The following is a 22,609-nucleotide window of genomic DNA, read 5'->3' as shown; positions in this document are numbered from 1 at the left end:
AAGTTTATTGGTTGGATAGAGTTGCAGGTGTCTCGCAAATAAAATAGAAATAGGCAAATAAACTAAACAAGAAATCAAGAAATTACAGGATGGGATAAATTAACAATTCAGAGTAGAAATACTAGTCTAATTCTACTTGTCTAGCACAACCAGTCATACACTTGTTTAATCTCTGTTATGTTTATCTTCTCTCTCTGCTCCTGTCTATCTCTCTCTTCAGGCAAACTGAGTTTGCAAGTGCAGACACTGCGTACGTCCTTGCCTACTCAATCATTATGTTGACAACAGACCTTCATAGTCCGCAGGTAAGACAACAGCCTGTTTTTGAAAAGATGAACTGAGAGAAACAATCACCTGAGCTGCACTTAGCTTCAACAGAAGACCTTCAGCAGTGGCACATGGGGAAAGTCAATGCTAGCTATTTCAGACAGACAACAGTGGACAGACAGAGTAGGCAGGCAGACAGACAGGGTAACAAATCTAATCTTTTACTTTTCAAAGGTTAAGAACAAGATGACTAAAGAACAATACATCAAGATGAACAGAGGGATCAACGACAGCAAGGATCTACCGGAGGAGTATCTGTCGGCCATCTACGACGAGATCGCAGGGAAGAAGATCGCTATGAAGGGGACCAAGGAAATTACTCTGAAATCCAACAAGCACAGTGAGTATCTCTGTTCCTCTGTGTTTGCTAGCACAACAATGCCATTACAGACTGAAATTGAGCGTGTCAGAGATGACTTTGTTTAAGACATGAAACGCCTATTTTGAGGCGTAATGGATCTTTGCAAATGATCAGCTTTATATTTAACTGACGAGTCATTTCATCTGATATCTTTGTGGGGATCATAGAATTGTCATCACAATCAAAGAGATATAAATGGGATTGAGATGTAGTTTGATTAGATTGAGTTACTGATCAGTGGAAAAGTTTGAGAATAGTGTCTGTTGTTCAACGGGGAAAGTTTCCTCTTCAGTTGGAGGTAGTGTCTGTTGTTCAGTTGGAGATAGTGTCTGTTGTTCAAAGTTCTTCTTCAGTTGGAGATAGTGTCCAGAGGGGAATGGTTCTTCTTCAGCTGGAGATAGTGTCTGTTGTTCAGTGGGGAAGTTGGAGATAGTGTCTGTTGTTCAGTGGGGAATGGTTCTTCTTCAGCTGGAGATAGTGTCTGTTGTTCAGTGGGGAATGGTTCTTCTTCAGCTGGAGATAGTGTCTGTTGTTCAGTGGGGAAAGGTTCTTCTTCAGCTGGAGATAGTGTCTGTTGTTTAATGTGGAATGGTTCTTCTTCAGTTGGAGATAGTGTCTGTTGTTCAGTGGGGAATGGTTCTTCTTCAGCTGGATATAGTGTCTGTTGTTCAGTGGGGAATGGTTCTTCTTCAGTTGGAGATGTATATTTGTCGTGTTTGTGCAGGTGGCTTCCTCTCGTCTACTTTATAATCTGCACTCGTCTGAAAACACAACATGTAGGAAGCCTTGTATCGGATCCTGGATCAGGTGTGGCCAGTGAGAAGCAGAGTGGGTTTGTTCATGCTATGACTTTACTTCTGTTTCTGGATCAGGTGTTGCCAGTGAGAAGCAGAGTGGGTTTGTTCATGCTATGACTTTACTTCTGTTTCTGGATCAGGTGTTGCCAGTGAGAAGCAGAGTGGGTTTGTTCATGCTATGACTTTACTTCTGTTTCTGGATCAGGTGTTGCCAGTGAGAAGCAGAGTGGGTTTGTTCATGCTATGACTTTACTTCTGTTTCTGGATCAGGTGTGGCCAGTGAGAAGCAGAGTGGGTTTGTTCATGCTATGACTTTACTTCTGTTTCTGGATCAGGTGTGGCCAGTGAGAAGCAGCGGCGGCTACTGTATAACGTAGAGATGGAGCAGATGGCTAAGACAGCCAAGGCCCTGATGGAGGCTGTCAGTCACGTCCAGGCTCCCTTCACCAGCGCCACACACCTGGAGCACGTCAGACCCATGTTCAAGCTGGCCTGGACCCCGTTCCTAGCAGCCTTCAGTGTGGGCCTCCAGGACTGTGACGACACTGAGGTGGCTTTTCTCTGTCTGGAGGGAATACGCTTTGCCATCCGGATAGCCTGCATCTTCACCATACAGGTAGTGTATCTAGCACGCTAACACTGCATGTGTTCACTGAGGTTTAGTATGAGTGAAATGAAAGGGATGAGGGGCTATGAATCTAACGGTGAAATGGTTTATTTTCCAAAGATAGCTCCGAAACTTAATGGAGATAGTACTGAATATGGTCTCTCTCTCTCACACACACACACACACAGCTTGAGCGGGATGCGTACATCCAGGCCCTGGCACGGTTCACCCTGCTCACAGCCAGCTCTGGCATCACTGAGATGAAGCAGAAGAATATCGACACCATCAAGACTCTCATCACCGTCGCCCACACAGACGGAAACTACCTGGGCAACTCCTGGCACGAGGTCTGGACATACTGCCAACGTCTAGTAATCAGTATTAGCCACTATAGTATCAGTATTGCTATCATAAGCTATATTGCTTCCTTTTGTCTCCATTTTTCTTTATTTTGATGCAATCAATGTGAAAAATATGTTTCTATCTCAACTAATTAAGACTAATGAATAGATATGTGCAAAAACAATCCTAACTAAGGCTGGCTTTACACAATCAGTCTTTTGACCAATCACATCAGCTCTTTTGACGCGTGTGTAAATGCAGCCTTATTGAATGTATGGATGACTGTATGCTCCCACCTCCCTCCCCCGTCCTACAGATAATGAAGTGTATCAGTCAGTTGGAGCTGGCCCAGCTGATCGGGACGGGGGTGAAGGCCAGGTACATCTCAGGGACGGTTCGGGGGAAAGAGGGCTTCATCAGCAGCACCAAGGAGCAGAGCAACGATGAATACCTGGGCCTGGGTCAGTGCTTATCCCTTTAAAACATGTTCTGGTTATAAACTGGTTAAAATAAACTGTCGTTAACAAGCCGGTGATGGGCTTGACTATACAACATGGAGATGCTTGGTATGATGCTTGATGCTGGAGATGTGACTGACTGTGCTGTGGTCCACAGCAGGTGGGACAGTAGACCGGAAGCAGATCCTCAGTATCCAGGAGTCCATAGGAGAGACCAGCTCCCAGAGTGTGGTGGTGGCTGTGGACAGGTATTTACTGCAGCAGTCTCTTATAGATCCTGCTCTATTACCACTGACTGGTTTGGGGTCTTAGCTCTGCCACTGTTCTATCATGTGAATGAATGTACTGTATATGTCATGTAGATGTGACCATGGTCTTGTTCTTGCAGAATATTCACAGGTTCTACCAGACTGGATGGTAATGCAATTGGTGAGTGTTCTAAATCCAAACTGAATTCAATTACAGTATTTGATCACATGCTTATCTGATGTGGATGTATTCGCATTGTACCATGGCTCTCCTGATGGTTGACTAACACTGGTTTCTCTGTGTTCTCAGTGGACTTTGTGCGCTGGTTGTGTGCTGTGTCTATGGATGAGCTGGCCTCGCCCACACACCCCCGCATGTTCAGCCTGCAGAAGATAGTGGAGATCTCCTACTACAACATGGGACGTATCAGACTGCAGTGGTCCAGGATCTGGGAGGTCATTGGAGACCACTTCAACAAGGTGGACATCTTGGGATTTATTTCACTTTAACAGGGGTTGTGGAAACTCTGGTTGTCAGGGACGTCTGTTTTTATTTTTTATTTATTTGCATTAATTGATTGATTAATGTTGTTGTTGGCTAGAGAGTCCACACACCTGATTACCTAGGTGTTAATTAGTCTTTGTAACACTGCCCTCAGGAACACCTGGCTTAAAGGTCCAATGCAACCATTTTTATCTCAATATTAAATCATTTCTGGGTGATAATTAAGTACCTTACTCTGATTGTTTTCCATTACACAGTTCTTACACTAAAAATACATTATCATGATTTTCACAATTTCACAGTATTATTCTAACCTCTGTGTGAAAAGATATATAAAACAGGAATATCACATTTTTGACAGCACGGGGCCTAAGAATCATATCTAAGGGCTTTATTTAGCCTTGGTCTTCCCGAGTGCTGCACTGGAGGGGGGTGTAAGTGTTAAAATGCTACAGAGGTAGAGATTGGCTACTAAATATTACAGATGGACAGAGATTATAAATGTTACAGGGGATGGTAAATGTTAGAGAGTGGGGTAGAGATGTTAAAACACTGTGTCTGCCTCCCTGTTCAGGTTGGATGTAACCTCAATGAGGATGTAGCTATCTTTGCAGTGGATTCTCTCCGGCAGCTGTCCATGAAGTTTCTGGAGAAGGGAGAGCTGGCGAACTTCAGATTCCAGAAGGACTTTCTGAGGCCTTTCGAGCACATCATGAAAAAGAACAGGTAAATAGGATGTTGCGGTAAACGTTAATCCTGATTGTAAACGTTATTCCTGATTGTATCGTGTGACTGTTTGTTTGTGTGTGCTGCCTACTTGCGTTGAATGAGCTTGCGGTTGTGTTTGCTTGCTTAGGCGTGTGTCGGCTGGTATATGTACACACTCCCTAGTTGTGTAGGCACTTGGCTATAGTAGTCTGGCCTTACAAGGTCTGTGTTGAGTTGCACCTCTGTGGTTCCCATTCCAGTGCCTGTCTCTCTTAGCGCTGCAGCCAGTCTCCCTGTACTGAGTCACTGCACTGTGTCAAACTCCCACAGTCACCCAAGCTCTCTGAGGAGGAGAAAACTGGCACACTCAGAACTAACCCAGAGAGCAAGATAAGGATTTTATAGAATATTTCTCGTTTTTGGCTTGTGCACCAGAAAAGCACTCTGGCAACTGACTCTAAGACAACTGAGTAGAAGCTGTGAATCTTTTCTCAGATTCTGTAGTGACACAGATACAGTTGCTTAAATTTGGAGGGCTCCGAGTCTCACAGTTGAAAGCTGTTTTCATTGATGTGAAGGAGAACTACCAGGCCCAAATCCACCCACTGTTACAGCTCAGAGGAAATGGCAGGGAGCCACGTAAAGCCATGGACGCCCCCACGGTGCTGTATGTTCATTAGACTCAGCCTGTGTGTGTGTAATATGTTTGTGAGAGTACTTTTGTGCAGAGGCTGGTCCTTTCTCCTTAATCAAAGCACAGAAAAAATTATTTGCTATGACAACAGTCGCCGTTGGAACCCATCATGTCACAACAATCGAAAGGGAATAATCAGACTGCCTAAATAAAGGCTGTAGCAGGGGTACTTGTACTTTCATTTCTACTGCACTATTGATCATCCTCCTCATAGTCCAATAAGCAACTTTCACATACAGTAGGTGAATAACCCATACGTCCTCCTCCTGCTCCTCCAGATCTCCAACGATCAGGGACATGGTGGTGCGCTGTATAGCCCAGATGGTCAACTCACAGGCGGGGAACATCCGGTCGGGCTGGAAGAACATCTTCTCAGTGTTCCACCTGGCTGCCTCGGATCAGGATGAGAGCATTGTAGAGCTAGCCTTCCAGACGACGGGCCACATCAGCAGTGAGTTACTGAGACACACGCTTCAGAGACAACCATCTTTCGGGCTAAGAACTGATCTTCATTATCTGATCTCTATTATTGTCTATCTTTTAATATTTTATTTTTATACCTATATTTAATATACAGTGAATTCGAAAAGTATTCAGACCTCTATACTTTTTCCACATTTTGTTACGTTACAGCAATACTCCATAATGACAAAGCACATTTTTATTTTATTTTTAATTTTGGTAATTTATTACAAATAAAGAAACTGAAATATTACATTTACATAAGTATTCAGACCCTTTACTCAGTACTTTGTTGAAGCATCTTTGGCAGCGATTACAGCCTCGAGTCTTCTTGGGTATGATGCTAAAAGCTTGGCTCACCTGTATTTGTGGAGTTTCTCCCATTCATTGCTGTATATCCTCTCAAGCTCTGTCAGATTGGATGGAGAGCGTCGCTGCACAGCTATTTTCAGGTCTCTCCAGAGATGTTAGATCGGGTTCAAGTCCGGGCTATGGCTGGGCCACTCAAGGACATTCAGAGACTTGTCCCGAAGCCACTCCTGTGCTGTCTTGGCTGTGTGCTTAGGGTCGTTGTCCCATTGGAAAGTGAACCTTCGCTGCAGTCTGAGGTCCTGAGTGTTCTGGAGCAGGTTTTAATCAAGGATATCTCTGTACTTTGCTCTGTTCATCTTTGCCTCGATCCTGACTGGTCTCCCAGCCCCTGCCAATGAAAAACATCACCTCAGAGTGACCATCGGGTTCTTGGTCACCTCCCTGACCAAGGACCTTCTCCCCCGATTGCTCAGTTTGGCCGTGCGGCCAGCTCTAGGAAGAGTCTTGGTGGTTCCAAACTTTTTCCATTTAAGAATGATGGAGGCCACTGTGTTCTTGGGGACCGTCAATGCTGCAGACATTTCTTGGTACCCTTCCCCATATCTGTGCCTTCGACACAATCATGTCTTGGAGCTCTACGGACAATTCCTTCGACCTCATGGCTTGGTTTTTACTCTGATAGGCACTGTCAACTGTGGGACCTTAAATAGACAGGTGTGTGCCTTTCCATATCATGTTCCAATCAATTGAATTTACCACACGTGGACTCCAATCAAGTTGTAGAAACATCTGAAGGATGATCAATGGAAACAGGATGCACCTGAGATCAATTTCGATTCTCATAGCAAAGGGTCTGAATACTTACGTAAATAAGGTATTTCAGTTCTTAAGTTCTAATACATGTACAAAAATGTAGATTGTGTAGATTTCTGAGGGAAAAAAACATTTTAATCAGTTTTAGAATAAATGTGTAACTTAACAAAATGTGAAAAGGTCAAGGGTTCTGAATATTTTCCGAAGGCACTGTATATTACTGCTTAGATTTCAATATGATTGTTTCAGTAATCCTCAATTTGAGGTTTATGTTAGTGTTTTTGATGACAGGGCCATGTAATATTATTCTGATAAACAGATAAGTTAACTCCTGTCATTGTTTTTCACTGATCTCCTTCTCTTCTTCTCTCCTTCTCTTCTTTTCTTCTTCGCTTCTTTGCTTCTTCTTTTTTCTCCTCTTCTTCTTCTCTTCTATTCACTCCTTCTCTTCTCCTCCTCTTCTTTTTTTCTTCTCTTCTCTCCTTATCCACTTCTCTTTTTCTCTCCTCTTCTTCTTCTTCTATTCTTCTCTCAGTGAATGTATTTGAGAAGCACTTCCCAGCCACCATAGACTCCTTCCAGGATGCAGTCAAGTGTCTGTCTGAGTTCGCCTGCAACGCCTCCTTCCCCGACACCAGCATGGAGGCCATCCGTCTCATTCGCCACTGCGCCAAATACGTCTCTGACAGGCCCCAGGTCAGTTACAAACAATTCCTGGACTTAGTTTATTATCAGGTCTCATAGATAAGAGCTGAACCCATATCAGTCATTTCTGAACATCAAATGGTATTGCCCATAGTTGTTCGTGGTAGACCATGACTGGTCTCCAAAACATTTTGTACTGTGACCCACCTAAAGGTTTCATAATTTTCTTGTTAATCATCAGATAAACAATGTGAGTCGCTCTGGATAACAGCATATCCCAAATTATTTATTTATATATAATGAAAATGTCCCATGTTAGCACCAGTGATGTTTTCTATCTGCCAGTGCTTTTCTCCAAGGTCTCTTCTCTATGCAGACACTCTCCAGCCACACTGCCTGCTTTCTGTTTGTTTGTGTGGGGGTGGACAAGAGGAGAGGAGGGGATTAGTTGTGTGTGTGTGTGTGTGTGTGTGTGCGTGCGTGTGTGTGCCTACAGTGAACAGTAAATACGGCTTAGAGACCTTTATAGAGTTAGTGTGTGTGTGTGTGTGTGTGTGCGTGTGTGTGTGTCCACATGTGCGTGTCGTGTGTGTGTGTGTGTGTGTGTGTGTATGTCTGCGTGTGCGTGTCCGTGTGTGTGTATCAACTCTCAGGAAATGGTGTAAACTATGCTGTTTTCTCTCTGGCAGGCATTCAAAGACTACACCAGCGATGACATGAATGTAGTCCCAGAGGACCGGGTGTGGGTGAGGGGGTGGTTCCCCATCCTCTTTGAGCTGTCCTGCATCATCAACAGGTGCAAACTGGACGTCAGGACCAGGTGAGAAGAGTTTCAGTCCTGTGTCATCATAGATGGGAATATTTTAGAGGTGGAAGTCAACTGATGGTGAGGGTGTATTATAAGAAGTATGTGTGTGTCAGGGGTCTGACGGTGATGTTTGAGGTGATGAAGACCTATGGACACACCTTTGAGAAGCACTGGTGGCAGGATCTGTTCAGGATCGTCTTCAGGATATTTGACAACATGAAGCTGCCTGAGCAGCAAACTGAGGCAAGTCTCCACATCCCAAATACCCATTCACCAAAGACCCAGCTTTATCTCCAGTGTAACCAACACCTATTTCCATAGTTACAGTACATCATTGGTTCCACAACTAGTATCCAGTACCAACTGGACGATTGTCCTCTTGGCTGCTACAATGACTTGAACTGGTGTAACCCTGGTAACCCTTCTGTGTTGTTTGTGTCTTCCAGAAAGCAGAGTGGATGACGACGACCTGTAACCACGCACTTTACGCCATCTCTGACGTGTTCACGCAGTACTTTGAGACTCTCAGTGACGTTCTGCTGGATGACATCCTGTCCCAACTGTACTGGTGTGTTCAGCAAGGTGAGGACCGACGGCAGCGCTACAAACACCTACAGTCGTAGACTTATACTGAGTACACCGTCCTCAATCACGCTCATCCCCTCTTTCTTATGCATAGTTCCTCTTCTTTTCAATCCACATGCCACTCTTTCTTCTCTCTCTTCTCCTGGTCTCCTGCTCTCCACATTAATTGTCTTTCTCTTTCCCTCACTTCTTTTCTCCTCTCTCTCTCTCGGCCTAGATAATGAGCAGTTGGCTCGGTCAGGCACCAACTGTCTGGAGAACGTGGTCATCCTGAATGGAGAGAAGTTTACTCCGGAGACCTGGGACAAGACCTGTAACTGCATGCTGGACATCTTCAAGACCACCATCCCACACGCGTAAGCTGCTGATGCAGACTTTATTCATATCGCTGAGATTCAGCTGGGAATATTGTCTGTGATGATTTGTTATTGCTGAACTTAGTGATGTAAACATGGAGCACACTGAGACAGTCGTATAAAGTCCTCTAGGAATGGAGGGGAGGTATTAAATGGACATGATCTTTTACTGGCTTTTGTCGTTGTTTACTTGATAGAGTGGGATACCTGACTGTCTGTGTGTATGGTACTGCAATATGACACTGTATAAGTAGAGTAACACTGTCCTGTCCCGTATTGTTCCTCTCTGCCCTCTCAGACTGTTGACATGGAGACTAGCAGGAGCAGAGGGAGATCCCATGACACCACAGGATGTATCAGACAAACAGCTGGTATGTTTCAAACTGAGCTGTAGGTTTCATTAAGTCTGTAGCTGGTCTATCTCTTATGCCAGATTAGACTGTACAACAACATGACCCAGTACAATACAGACAAAATAACTTCTCCCCATGTGCCCTCAGGATTCAATTTCCCAGAAGTCAGTGGACATCCAGTCCCGTTCCGAGGACCAGCATTCCATCAACAGTGCGGAGAGGATTGCCATGGAGACCCGGCGGCAGAGTCAGTACAGCGCAAGCATGTGTGAGGACAGCCCCAGAACCCGGACTCCAACAAGTTAGTGTCTCTTTTTCACCTACCACTGGAGTGTTTTTCAACCCTATGCTCATCGTGTGTGTGTGTGTGTGTGTGTGTGTGTGTGTGTGTGTGTGTGTGTGTGTGTGTGTGTGTGTGTGTGTGTGTGTGTGTGTGTGTGTGTGTGTGTGTGTGTGTGTGTGTGTGTGTGTGTGTGTGTGTGTGTTCCACAGAGATCCAGGAGCAGAGGTTATTCTCAGGCTTGCTCATTAAGTGTGTAGTGCAGTTGGAGCTGATCCAGACCATAGACAACATGGTCTTCTTCCCTGCAACCAGCAGGAAGGAGGATGCTGAGAACCTGGCTGCTGCGCAGGTAACGTCTCACTCCCACCCCTACGTGGAGGATGAGAGGTATCACTGTTTCGGGACTTGGTGGAAGGACACATTCCTTGCAAAAAATGTGTGTTCAAAAGCTTGGATGTATGGACTGTCCTGATCCTTGAAAATGTGAAATGTCTATACTGTATGTTCTTCTAGTGAATGTCAGGGAAGGAGGGAAGTATTTGTCATACATAGCAGTGATATGTGAAGGCTCTGTTTGTGTTTGGTTGTGTGAATGTTCTGGGAAAGTTCTCTGAAGCTTGTGTTTGTCCTGTCCAGAGAGATGCTCTGGACGCGGCAGACGTCCGTGTCGAGACTCAGGACCAAGGAATGTACCGCTACCTGACCTCAGAACAGCTGTTTAAGTTGCTGGACTGCCTGTTGGAGTCCCACCGCTTTGCCAAGGCCTTCAACTCTAGCAACGAGCAGAGGACCACTCTATGGAAGGCAGGTGGGTCACTGCCCTGCACCAGAGCACATGCAGTGAGCATGCAGTGAACATGCAGTGAACATGCAGAGCACATGCAGTGAACATGCAGTGAACATGCAGTGCATTCGGAAAGTATTCAGACCCCTTTACTTTTCCACATTTTGTTATGTTTCAGCCTTATTCTAAAATTGATTAAATCATTTTTTTCTTCATCAATATACACACAATACCCCATAATGACAAAGCAAAAACAGGTTATTAGACATGTTTGCAAATGTATAAAAAATAAAATAAACTGAAATATCACATTTACATAAGTATTCAGACTCTTTACTCAGTACTTTGTTGAAGCATCTTTGGCAGCGATTACAGCCTCGAGTCTTCTTGGGTATGATTCTATAAGCTTGGCTCACCTGTATTTCTGGAGTTTCTCCCATTCATTGCTGTATATCCTCTCAAACACTGTCAGATTGGATGGAGAGCATCGCTGCACAGCTATTTTCAGGTCTCTCCAGAGATCTTCGATCGGGTTCAAGTCCGGGCTCTAGCCAGCCCACTCAAGGACATTCAGATACTTGTCCTGAAGCAACTCATTTGTTTTCTTGGCTTTGTGCTTGGGGTCGTTGTCTTGTTGGAATGTGAACCTTCACCCTAGTCTGAGGTCCTGAACGCTCTGGAGCAGGTTTTCATCAATAATCTTTCTGTACTTCGCTCCATTCATCTTTCCCTAGATCCTGACTAATCACCCAGTTCCTGCCGCTGAAAAACATCCCCACAGCATGATGCTGCCACCACCATTCTTCACCGTAGGGATGGTGCGAGGTTTCCTCCAGACGTGACGCTTGGCATTCAGGCCAAAAAATTCAATCTTGGTTTCATCAAACCAGAGAATCTTGTTTCTCATGATCTGAGTTCTTTAACCAGTCTAGGACTTGGGTTCCGCTAGCAGAACCCCGTTCCGCTTGTGGAACCCCTCGCCAACAGCCAATGAAATTGCAGGGCGCCAAATACAAATCAACAGAAATCTCATAAATCTAATTTCTCAAACATACAAGTATTAGGCACCATTTTAAAGATACAATTGTCGTTAATCCAGCCACAGTGTCTGATTTAAAAAATGCTTTACAGCAAAAGCTCCACAAACGATTATGTTAGGTCACCACCAAGTCACAGAAAAACCCAGCCATTTTTCGAGCCAAAGAGAGGAGTCACAAAAAGCACAAATAGAGATAAAATGAATCACTAACCTTTGATGATCTTCATCAGATGACACTCATAGGACTTCGTGTTACACAATACATGTATGTTTTGTTTGATAGTGCATGTTTATATCCCAAAATCTCATTTTACATTGGTGTGTTATGTTCAGTAGTTCAAAAACATGCTGTGATTTTGCAGAGAGCCACATCAATTCACAGAAATACTCATTATAAATGTTGATGAAAATTATGCAAGTGTTATGCATGAAACTTTAGATACACTTCTCCTTAATGCAACCAATGTGTCAGATTTCAAAAAAACTTTACGGAAGAAGCATAATCTGAGTACGGCGCTCAGAGCCCAAACCAGCCAAAGGAAATATCGGCCATTTTGCGCAGTCAACATTAGTCAGAAATATCATTCTAAATATTCACTTACCTTTGATGATCTTCATCAGAATGTACTCCCAGGAATCTCAGTTCCACAATAAATGTTTGATTTGCTCGATAATGTCCATCATTTATGTCCAAATAGCTTATTTTGTTAGGGCGTTTGGTAAACAAATCCAAACGCGAGTTCAGGTCCAGCCGAACTTCGGACGAAAAGTTAAAAAAGTTATATTACAGGTCGTAGAAACTTGTCAAACTAAGTATAGAATCAATCTTTAGGATGTTTTTATCATAAATGTTCAATAATGTTCCAACCGGAGAATTCCATTGTCTGTAGAAAAGCAAAGGAACCGGAGATACCTCTCATGTGAACGCGCATGACCGAGATCGAGGCTGCTGCCATACCTCTGACTCAATCAGCTCTCATTCGGCCCCCCTTCACAGTAGAAGCCTGAAACAATGTTCTAAAGACTGTTGACATGTAGTGGAAGCCATAGGAAGTGAAAGATGACCCATATCTCACTGTGTATTTGATAGGGGCTGAGTTCAAAAACTACACACCTCAGATTTCCCACTTTCTGTTTGGATTTTTTATCCGGTTTTTGCATGCCTTATGAGTTCTGTTATACTCGCATACATCATTCAAACAGTTTTAGAAACTTCAGAGTGTTTTCTATCCAATACTAATAATAATATGCATATATTAGCATCTGGGACTGAGTAGGAGGCAGTTTACTCTGGGCGCGTTATTCATCCAAAAGTGAAAATGCCCAAAGAAGTTAAGGGCCTTTTGGCCCAGGATGCACCTGAGATCAATTTTGAGTCTCATAGAAAAGGGTCTGAATATTTATGTGAATACGGTACTTCTGTTTTTTATTTGTAATAAATGTGCCAAGATTTCTAAAAACCTGTTTTCACTTTGTTATTATGGGGTATTGTGTGTAGATTGATGAAGGAATAAAAAAAAACATCACCATGTGGAAAAAGTAAAGGGGTTTGAATTCTTTCTGAATGCACTGTACAGTGTACCTGAGAATAGTCTTTACGTGGCCCTGCAGTGCACCACTCAAGGAAACTCCCAAGAATTACATGAAGTAGGAGAGTGATTTTTTGAATCTTAAGATTCCTCAGGAAGCACGGTATATCTGTCCTGGAGCCAAATGCAACTCTCTGAACAATTGGAACAATGCCCTGTTTATCGTCCCTAGTGTTGACGGGCCTCAATGGCTGTAACAGACAGCAACCGTTCTCTCTCGGTCTGTCTGTTCCAGGTTTTAAAGGGAAGTCAAAGCCCAATCTGCTGAAGCAGGAGACCAGCAGTCTGGCGTGTGGCCTAAGGATCCTGTTCCGGATGTACACTGATGACAGCCGTCAGACCGCCTGGGAGGAAGTCCAGAGACAGCTGCTTAAGTAAGGAAGGACCGCCACGCCCCCACTACTATATCACTGTATGGAGGCTGTCAAACAATACACTTGGCCATATACCAGATTTACTGAAGGTAACTCAGGAATTGCTTCACTGCTGCTTTGAATAGCTAGTATGACTACTACCAGTGTAAACCTCAATAACTCCTAACTCACACCAAACACTGATATCTCCAGCTAATCTCCACCTGGCTTTGTGTCCCTTTGTCTCAACCTGGGAATAGAAAGTCATTAGAGTTTCAGATTACACTTAATTTCACTGAAAACAACATTCTTTAAGTGAGCAGAGTAACATGATCTCCTTAATGATCATGTGCAGCTCTGTTATTTACATTTTTAAAACTTTTACCCCTTTTTCTCCCCAATTTTGTGGTATCCAATTGGTAGTTACAGTCTTGTCTCATCGCTGCAAGGTCGAGAGCCGTGCGTCCTCCGAAAGACAACCCAGCCAAGCCGCATTGCTTCTTGACACAATGCCCGCTTAACCCAGCCGCACCAATGTGTCGGAGGAAACGCTGTACACCTGGCAACCGTGTCAGCGTGCATACGTCTGGCCCGCCACAGGAGTCGCTAGAGCGTGATGGGACAAGAACATCCCTGCCGGCCAAACCCTCCCCTAACCCGGACGACGTTGGCCAATTGTGTGCCGCCCCCTTGGGTCTTCCGGTCGTGGCCGGCTCTGACAGAGCCTGGACTCGAACCAGGATCTCTAGTGGCACTGCTAGCACTGCGATGCAGTGCCTTAGATCACTGCACCACTCGGGAGGCTGTGCAGCTCTGTTCTACTGCTTCCCGTTGTTGTTCTGCTCCTTTTCCCCCTACTAACGAGCCTTTCACCGTTCCTCGACCATCCCTAATCATCCTCTCATTAATGAGCATTTCGCCGTTCCTCCACCATCCCTAATCATCCTCTCACTAATGTGCCTTTCACCATTCCTCCACCATCCCTAATCATCCAGTCACTAATGAGCCTTTCACCATTCCTCGACCATCCCTAATCATCCTCTCACTAACGAGCCTTTCACCGTTCCTCCACCATCCCTAATTATCCTCTCACTAATGTGCCTTTCACCATTCCTCCACCATCCCTAATCATCCTCTCACTAACGAGCCTTTCACCATTCCTCCACCATCCCTAATCATCCTCTCATTAATGAGCCTTTCACCGTTCCTCCACCATCCCTAATCATCCTCTCACTAACGAGCCTTTCACCGTTCCTACACCATCCCTAATCATCCTCTCACTAACGAGCCTTTCACCGTTCCTACACCATCCCTAATCATCCTCTCACTAACGAGCCTTTCACCATTCCTCCACCATCCCTAATCATCCTCTCACTAACGAGCCTTTCACCATTCATCCACCATCCCTAATCATCCTCTCACTAACGAGCCTTTCACTGTTCCTCCACCATCCCTAATCATCCTCTCACTAACGTGCCTTTCACCATTCCTCCACCATCCCTAATCATCCTCTCACTAACGAGCCTTTCACCATTCATCCACCATCCCTAATCATCCTCTCACTAACGAGCCTTTCACCGTTCCTCCACCATCCCTAATCATCCTCTCACTAATGTGCCTTTCACCATTCCTCCACCATCCCTAATCATCCTCTCACTAACGAGCCTTTCACCATTCATCCACCATCCCTAATCATCCTCTCACTAACGAGCCTTTCACCGTTCCTCCACCATCCATAATCATCCTCTCACTAACGTGCCTTTCACCATTCCTCCACCATCCCTAATCATCCTCTCACTAACGAGCCTTTCACCATTCATCCACCATCCCTAATCATCCTCTCACTAACGAGCCTTTCACCGTTCCTACACCATCCCTAATCATCCTCTCACTAACGAGCCTTTCACTGTTTCTCCACCATCCCTAATCATCCTCTCACTAACGAGCCTTTCACCGTTCCTACACCATCCCTAATCATCCTCTCACTAACGAGCCTTTCACCGTTCCTACACCATCCTCTCACTAACGAGCCTTTCACCATTCCTCCACCATCCCTAATCATCCTCTCACTAACGAGCCTTTCACCATTCATCCACCATCCCTAATCATCCTCTCACTAACGAGCCTTTCACTGTTCCTCCACCATCCATAATCATCCTCTCACTAACGTGCCTTTCACCATTCCTCCACCATCCCTAATCATCCTCTCACTAACAAGCCTTTCACCATTCATCCACCATCCCTAATCATCCTCTCACTAACGAGCCTTTCACCGTTCCTACACCATCCCTAATCATCCTCTCACTAACGAGCCTTTCACTGTTTCTCCACCATCCCTAATCATCCTCTCATTAATGAACCTTTCGCCGTTCCTCCACCATCTCTAATCATCCTCTCACCGCATTCGTAAACCTCCTTCATTAGGCTGTGTGTAATGGCAGTCATATGGGGGGCATTATTTTCACATGTCTGAAGTATGCCCAGAATGTGCTTTAATTTACATAAATATTTAATAACTAATTTGCTGCTTTATCGTGGGTAGAACTCCGGCAAACATGATGACTTTTATTTAAATCTTACAAATTGAATGTCTGGAGTATTACTAAGAACCAGGCAGGCAGCTATCTACACCATCTAACAGCATTAACAACTTTCATTATTTTTCATGAAGAGGGGGAATCAAGGCCATGTCAGACGCCTGCTATTTATGAAGGGCTGTTGGGAGAGGGAGGGCATTGATCAGTCCATGTAATCACAGGGGAAACAGGATTGACTGGGGGGAGGGGGAGACATCTCGACAGCTGTGCTCTGTCCTGACCCTGACCGCAGCTGTCTGAGAGACTGAGACATTCACGCTTCTGTTTACATCATCTAGGGAATAGAGAAGTCCCAGTAGCCGAGGCAAAACATCAATATCCGCCACAGCAGGAGGGGAATCAAAAGAAATTGGTCCTGAGAGAGAATGATTGATTCAGATTGTGTTGATGTCGTTGTATCTTCCGTCGATGACTCTCACTCTCTCCAGTCATTCAGAGCACTCGTCTAAATGTGACATATCTGAAACAACTACACTGGATACTGGGTATAGTAGGTCTGTACATCCACAGACTCTGTGTTGCTGTTATTACTCAGTCAGTTGTCATCGCTTTGTCTTTCTATTGCAGTATCACATAGTAGCTATCGTCTCGTCTTTGTATTGAAGCCAGTATCTGTATTAGCAGGAAACTCTTAGGTTGTCAGTCTGATATGTCCGTTCATGTGTAAGAGAGAGAGAGTGAGAGCTCACGGACTGGACTATCACAAACATGCGTGCGCACACACCACACTAGTATAGCATGGCATGGTAGAGGAGAGAGGACAACACACACACACCACACTAGTATAGCATGGTAGAGGAGAGAGGACAGCACACACACCACACTAGTATAGCATGGCATGGTAGAGGAGAGAGGACAGCACACACCACACTAGTATAGCATGGCACGGTAGAGGAGAGAGGACAGCACACACACCACACTAGTATAGCATGGCACGGTAGAGGAGAGAGGACAGCACACACACCACACTAGTATAGCATGGCATGGTAGAGGAGAGAGGACAGCACACACCACACTAGTATAGCATGGCACGGTAGAGGAGAGAGGACAGCACACACACCACACTAGTATAGCATGGCACGGTAGAGGAGAGAGGACAGCACACACACCACACTAGTATAGCATGGCACGGTAGAGGAGAGAGGACAGCACACACACCACACTAGTATAGCATGGCACGGTAGAGGAGAGAGGACAGCACACACACCACACTAGTATAGCATGGCATGGTAGAGGAGAGGAGAGAGGACAGCACACACACCACACTAGTATAGCATGGCACGGTAGAGGAGAGAGGACAGCACACACACCACACTAGTATAGCATGGCATGGTAGAGGAGAGAGGACAGCACACACACCACACTAGTATAGCATGGCATGGTAGAGGAGAGAGGACAGCACACACACCACACTAGTATAGCATGGCATTGTAGAGGAGAGAGGACAGCACACACACACCACACTAGTATAGCATGGCATGGTAGAGGAGAGAGGACAGCACACACACCACACTAGTATAGCATGGCATGGTAGAGGAGGGAGGCCAGCACACACACCACACTAGTATAGCATGGCATTGTAGAGGAGAGAGGACAGCCGACATGCAGAGTTGATTCCCAGCAAGGTGCTTACGAGGGCTAAGCAGATTTCGGAGGTGATTAGCTCATGGATTGTAAGGGGGCTGTGAAGAAGGGAGGAGATGATGGGACGGGAGGGAGAGATGGAGGTTCTGTTTGAGGAAAGGGTGAGGGTTAGAGGTCAGAGGTCACAGCTGCTCCTCTCCTTGTAGCTGGTGTGGAGTCAAATAATTTCATGTTGGCTGTGAATTTAGTCTTGCTGCTAAATCATTTGTGAATCGCATCTTAATTCTGTGTCGCTGAACAGTTTTCATAAGCTCAATGAGTCTATCAAGATCTTTCCCTCTAGTGTGTGCAGTGAGGCAGTAGCCTACTTCCTGACTCTAACATCAGAGAGCCACAGAGAAGCCTGGACCAACCTGCTGCTCCTCTTCCTCACCAAGGTCCTGAAGATCAGTGACAACAGGGTAAGGATGTCAACCATTAACAACATTCAGACAGGCCACTGATTTGGTCAAGTCATTGTCAGCGATATGTTCAAGAAGACCTAACCTTGTCTTTGAATGGGGATTCATCTGTAGGGAGATGTTTTATGTCTCTCTCTCTTTCCACAGTTCAAGGCCCATGCGTCCAGGTACTACCCTCTGCTGTGTGAGATCATGCAGGTTGATCTAATCCCAGAACTGCGGGCCGTGCTACGGAAGTTCTACCTACGCATCGGCATCGTGTTCCAGATCGCCCAGCTGCCTGGACCACCTGCAGAACCAGAACCAGAGCTGGAAGTTGAGGTGGAGAGGGGGGAGGTGGCTGGAGAGGAAGCCCAGTGATGGGGCACGTGTAGCGGGCTGGCTGCGAGACCTCTGACTAGGGAAGCCTGGAGTTCTGGAAGTCCTCCTCCCCTCTTGCCTTGGGTTTGTCTACCAACCCTTTAGGACTATGGTCTCCCATCCCCTAGGGTACTATGAAGGGTGCATCTGACCAGACTTCACCCTTCTGGATTTGGCAGTTACCCAGAATCCACAACTAACGGTACAGGAAACTCCAAGGTGTCTCTACTGTGAACCTGACTGTCATGTGACAGAAAATGCCAACTCCCATACACACTACATGGCTAAAAGTATGTGGACAAGTGCTCGCCTAACATGTCATTCCAAAATCATGGGCATTTATATCGAGTTGGTCCCCCCCTTTGCTGCTATAACAGCCTCCACTCTTCTGGGAATACTTTCCACTAGATTTTGGAACATTGTTGTGGAGACTTGCTTCCATTCAGCCACAAGAGCATTGGTGAGGTTGGGCACTGATATTGGGTGACTAGGCCTGACTCGCAGTCAGCATTCCAATTCATCCTTAAGGTGTTTGATGGGGTTGAGGTCAGGGCTCTGTGCATGCCAGTCAAGTTCTTCCACAACGATCTCGACAAACCATTTCTGTATGGACCTCACTTTGTGCACAGGGGCATTGTCATGCCTTAACAGGAAAGGGCCTTCCCCAAACTGTTGCCACAGAATCATCTAGAATGTCATTGTACACTGTAACGTTAAGATTTTCCCTTCACTGGAACTAAGGGGCCCGAACCATGAAAAAGCCCCAGACCATTATTCCTCCTCCACCAAACTTTTCAGTCTGCACTGCTCTGGGACAGGTAGCGTTCTCCTGGCATCCACCAAACCCAGATTCCTCCTTCGGACTGCAAGATGATGAAGGGTAATTCGTCACTCCAGAGAACACGTTTCCACTGCTCCAGAGTCCAATGGAGATGAGCTTTACACCATTCCAGCTGATACTTGGCATTGCTCATGGTGATCTTAGGTATTTCATGAAGCTCCCGATGAACAGTTCTTGTGCTGAAGTTGCTTCCAAAGGCAGTTTGGAACTTGGTAGTGTTGCAACACGATTTAATGCTCTGCGCGCTTCAGCACTCGGCGGTCCTGTTCTGTGAGCTTGTGTGGCCTACCACTTCGCGGCTGATCCGTTGTTGCTTCTAGAGGTTTCCACTTTACATTAACAGCACTTACAGTTGACCGGGGCAGCTCTAGCAGGGCAGAAATTTGACGAACTGACTTGTTGGAAAGGTGTCATCCTATGATGGTGCCACGTTGAAAGTCACTGAGCTCTTCAGTAAGGCCATTCTACTACCAATGTTTGTTTGTGGAGATTGCATGGCTGCGTGCTTGATTTTATACACCTGTCAGCAACAGCTGTGGCTGAAATAGTCGAATGCACATACTTTTGGCCATGTAGTGTGTCAGAGGAGGTTGAAGTTGCCCCTAGACACTGATCTAAGGCCAGTTTTTGCATTCCCCCTTATGGTTAAGGTTATAATATTGGGAGGTCAAACTGATCCTAGATCCTATGGGCTACTTATACCTGAAGCCCCTCATATCATGGATGAATGGCTTGGCCTTGTACATGAAGATCTGATTCTCTAACGACTGCAGAATAACTATCACTCAGAGTCAAAATATATTTAAAACGGGTTTGCTTCTTGACATTACTGTATCCTTAAAAGCGATTCTAGAGAATGAAATGGCTACACGTACATCATGCAATGCAATTGACGAATATTCAGTGATATGAAATGTGACATTTGTTACTCAATGATAATTCTGATATTTTCCTGGCTGCACCGCTGATGGCTAACGTTAGCGGCAATCACCTCGTGGATGAAAAAACCAAGTACAGAAAAGCCGCTTTGTAATATTATCTGATAACACTAGATTTTATTTCTGTGTTTTGTTTATTTTTTTTCACAGGATTTTGCTGCACTTGGGGCTCGATTCAATCAGATCCGTTTTAGCTGACATCCGCATAGCGGTTGTATCGACGGTGCCGGAGGTGGAACTGCATAAGTGACTCCTGGCATTATATCTAATGCGGACATTGCCAATGGCTGCATGGAGTCGCGTTAACACAAATCCCAAATGCCATGCAGCCTTGTTTACAAGTTGGAACGTGAGATGTGATCTACACCTCCATTAGGCTGATAGAAATCCTCATGATTTAGTTTGATGATTTCTATCTAGCGTACACTTTCTCGTTGTTAACTAACGCGAGTGGGGCGTGGCAATGATCGTAAGAGCAGCTGCTCACCGATTTGAGGGCTCCAACGCAGTTCCACCTCAGACACCACCAAACATCTGCTATGCGGGTGTCTGCTATTGCCGGGTTAATGCTGATCTGATTGAATCTAGGCCCTGATCTCATTATTGAATACACTGGAGATTTTGACTTTTGTGATAATTTATTTACTGGACAACCTCCTGCAGATTGTCCTATATGAGATTTGTAATTGAATGGCGACATGACAGAACGCGAAGGGTTAAAATATTCAATTGATATGTTCTGAGGCTTTTTAACTGATAGTCGATAACTGGGCTCTTCCTAAAACTGGGAGGAAAAAGAGCAACTATGGGCCTGTTCAGGAGTTTGCAGCTTTACACAACGCTCAGCTAGAAATGTATTGTGTAGATATGATTTTCTTCCATGTAGTGGAAGTAACGATCTGCTCTATCTGCAATGCTTCTGAATAGGCCCCTGATGTGAGCTGCTTCTGAGTCACAGGTATGTTTGTTTGAAGTTAGTTTTCAGTGTGTACAAATTAGAATAAATTCATAATATATTTCATTTTCTTTGGTTTGGGGACATGCTGTATGTAAAGGGTAAATGAAGAATGTTAGCTGTGCTTTAAAAGAAGACTTCTGGATGGTGTGTGGATTGGATGTATTCCTTGCTCACGGATGTAGAAAACAAAATGTATATGGTACAGAAATGTAAAGTTTTCTATGTTGAAAAAAGACTTCTGTACAACTTCCTGTACACAACTGGTCATCATCCGACATTCTAATCAGGTTATAGGTCAATAAAGTTTTTGAACTTGATTTGTTTGACCATTTGATTGGACAATATGAGTCTGTCTTAAGAGGAAAGGATTGAGTACCAAGGACCAGTCTGGACAAAGACAAGATTATAAAAACATTATTTATTTTTTACCCCAAATCTTTCTATACTGTATATTAACACACATTTTCTTGCTACATACAAACATTTCAACACCAGATACATGTTTTAAATACATATTAATTCTGCAAAAGTACATTCAAAAGGTTACCATAGTTGCTTACACCAGCAGACCAAACCAGTCAAAAGGTTACCATAGTTACTTCCATCAGCAGACCAGAGCCTATACTTCTTCCATACCGTAGTCCTGCAGCTGTAGCCATATCACACAGCAGTGAGAGTGATGCAGCTCAGGGACAGTAATTCTTCACTGTGTACTAGCTGCACACTTATCCAAGCATACTTGGACCATCTCAATTACACACTCCTCACATCCTGTCTCCTTCTCAAAACCCATTGGATGAGAAAGCCAGAGGTCCCGCCCCTCGAACCTTCTCTTTTGAAGGAGGCAAACAGAGAGGACGCAAGAAGTCTACAATTTAGATTTTCCCCGCTCTCTGACGCTGCCCTGCTCCTACTCCCTACATGGAGCTGTTGTACACAGAGACTGAAATATCTCTGCTACTACCTCATCTCCATTTGACATCTGCCCTGGTGGCTGATTAAACAATTCACACATGCTTAATAAGCAACATTCAGATGTTTTTCTGCATAAAAACACAAATATGGATGTTTTTTGCTCTCCGGATGCAGACACAGAAATAGACCATGTTAATTTTGTCATTTGTATTGGGGATCGACTGCATATAAAACATAGACCTCTAGTCAAAAGTAGTAAGCTGTGAAGGGAATGGGATCCTATGTGTAGATGAAAGGGGTCCTCCATGTTAGGTGGAGGGCCCATCCCACTCCCCATCCAGGATGTGGGTAACCGGTTTCTGTCCGGTTCTGACCCGCCCCAAACAATTTCAGCGTGTCTGACGTGCCGGGCCGTAGCCAGCGCTCTGTGGCAACAGTCTCCATGGACACACGCCTGACCGGGTAGTACGGGGTGGACCGCAGTGAGAGGTCACCCCCTTCATCGGCTGACAGCCCCCCTGGAGAC

At 45.0% G+C, this 22,609-nt stretch overlaps 1 protein-coding gene across 6 annotated transcripts in view; it reads left to right on the top strand.

Annotated features, from left to right (window-relative positions):
- Positions 1-21,494, top strand: part of LOC139366989 (brefeldin A-inhibited guanine nucleotide-exchange protein 1-like) — a 93,459-nt gene extending 71,965 nt beyond the window's left edge. For 2 of the 6 annotated variants that reach the window (XM_071104821.1, XM_071104818.1), the window contains 22 exons: positions 221-305; positions 502-667; positions 1,821-2,101; positions 2,281-2,439; positions 2,751-2,895; positions 3,050-3,140; positions 3,281-3,321; positions 3,451-3,620; positions 4,220-4,371; positions 5,326-5,498; positions 7,170-7,330; positions 7,969-8,099; positions 8,201-8,330; positions 8,534-8,669; positions 8,890-9,028; positions 9,327-9,399; positions 9,529-9,682; positions 9,874-10,013; positions 10,301-10,472; positions 13,312-13,450; positions 17,954-18,071; positions 18,219-21,485. In XM_071104821.1, the coding sequence (XP_070960922.1) occupies positions 221-305; positions 502-667; positions 1,821-2,101; positions 2,281-2,439; positions 2,751-2,895; positions 3,050-3,140; positions 3,281-3,321; positions 3,451-3,620; positions 4,220-4,371; positions 5,326-5,498; positions 7,170-7,330; positions 7,969-8,099; positions 8,201-8,330; positions 8,534-8,669; positions 8,890-9,028; positions 9,327-9,399; positions 9,529-9,682; positions 9,874-10,013; positions 10,301-10,472; positions 13,312-13,450; positions 17,954-18,071; positions 18,219-18,431 (3,169 nt within the window). In that variant the 3' untranslated portion in view covers positions 18,432-21,485. Of the gene's footprint in view, positions 1-220; positions 306-501; positions 668-1,820; positions 2,102-2,280; positions 2,440-2,750; positions 2,896-3,049; positions 3,141-3,280; positions 3,322-3,450; positions 3,621-4,219; positions 4,372-5,325; positions 5,499-7,169; positions 7,331-7,968; positions 8,100-8,200; positions 8,331-8,533; positions 8,670-8,889; positions 9,029-9,326; positions 9,400-9,528; positions 9,683-9,873; positions 10,014-10,300; positions 10,473-13,311; positions 13,451-17,953; positions 18,072-18,218 lie in introns of all 6 variants that reach the window. The other 4 variants (XM_071104822.1, XM_071104819.1, XM_071104820.1 and 1 more) reach the window with 3 other exon arrangements.
- Positions 21,495-22,609: the final 1,115 nt, after the last annotated feature.

The sequence above is a fragment of the Oncorhynchus clarkii genome, chromosome 15, assembly GCF_045791955.1.
Source record: "Oncorhynchus clarkii lewisi isolate Uvic-CL-2024 chromosome 15, UVic_Ocla_1.0, whole genome shotgun sequence".
Lineage (NCBI taxonomy): Eukaryota > Metazoa > Chordata > Actinopteri > Salmoniformes > Salmonidae > Oncorhynchus > Oncorhynchus clarkii.
The sequence above is the reverse complement of the archived record's forward strand: the minus strand, read 5'-3'. Positions and strand labels throughout refer to the sequence as shown.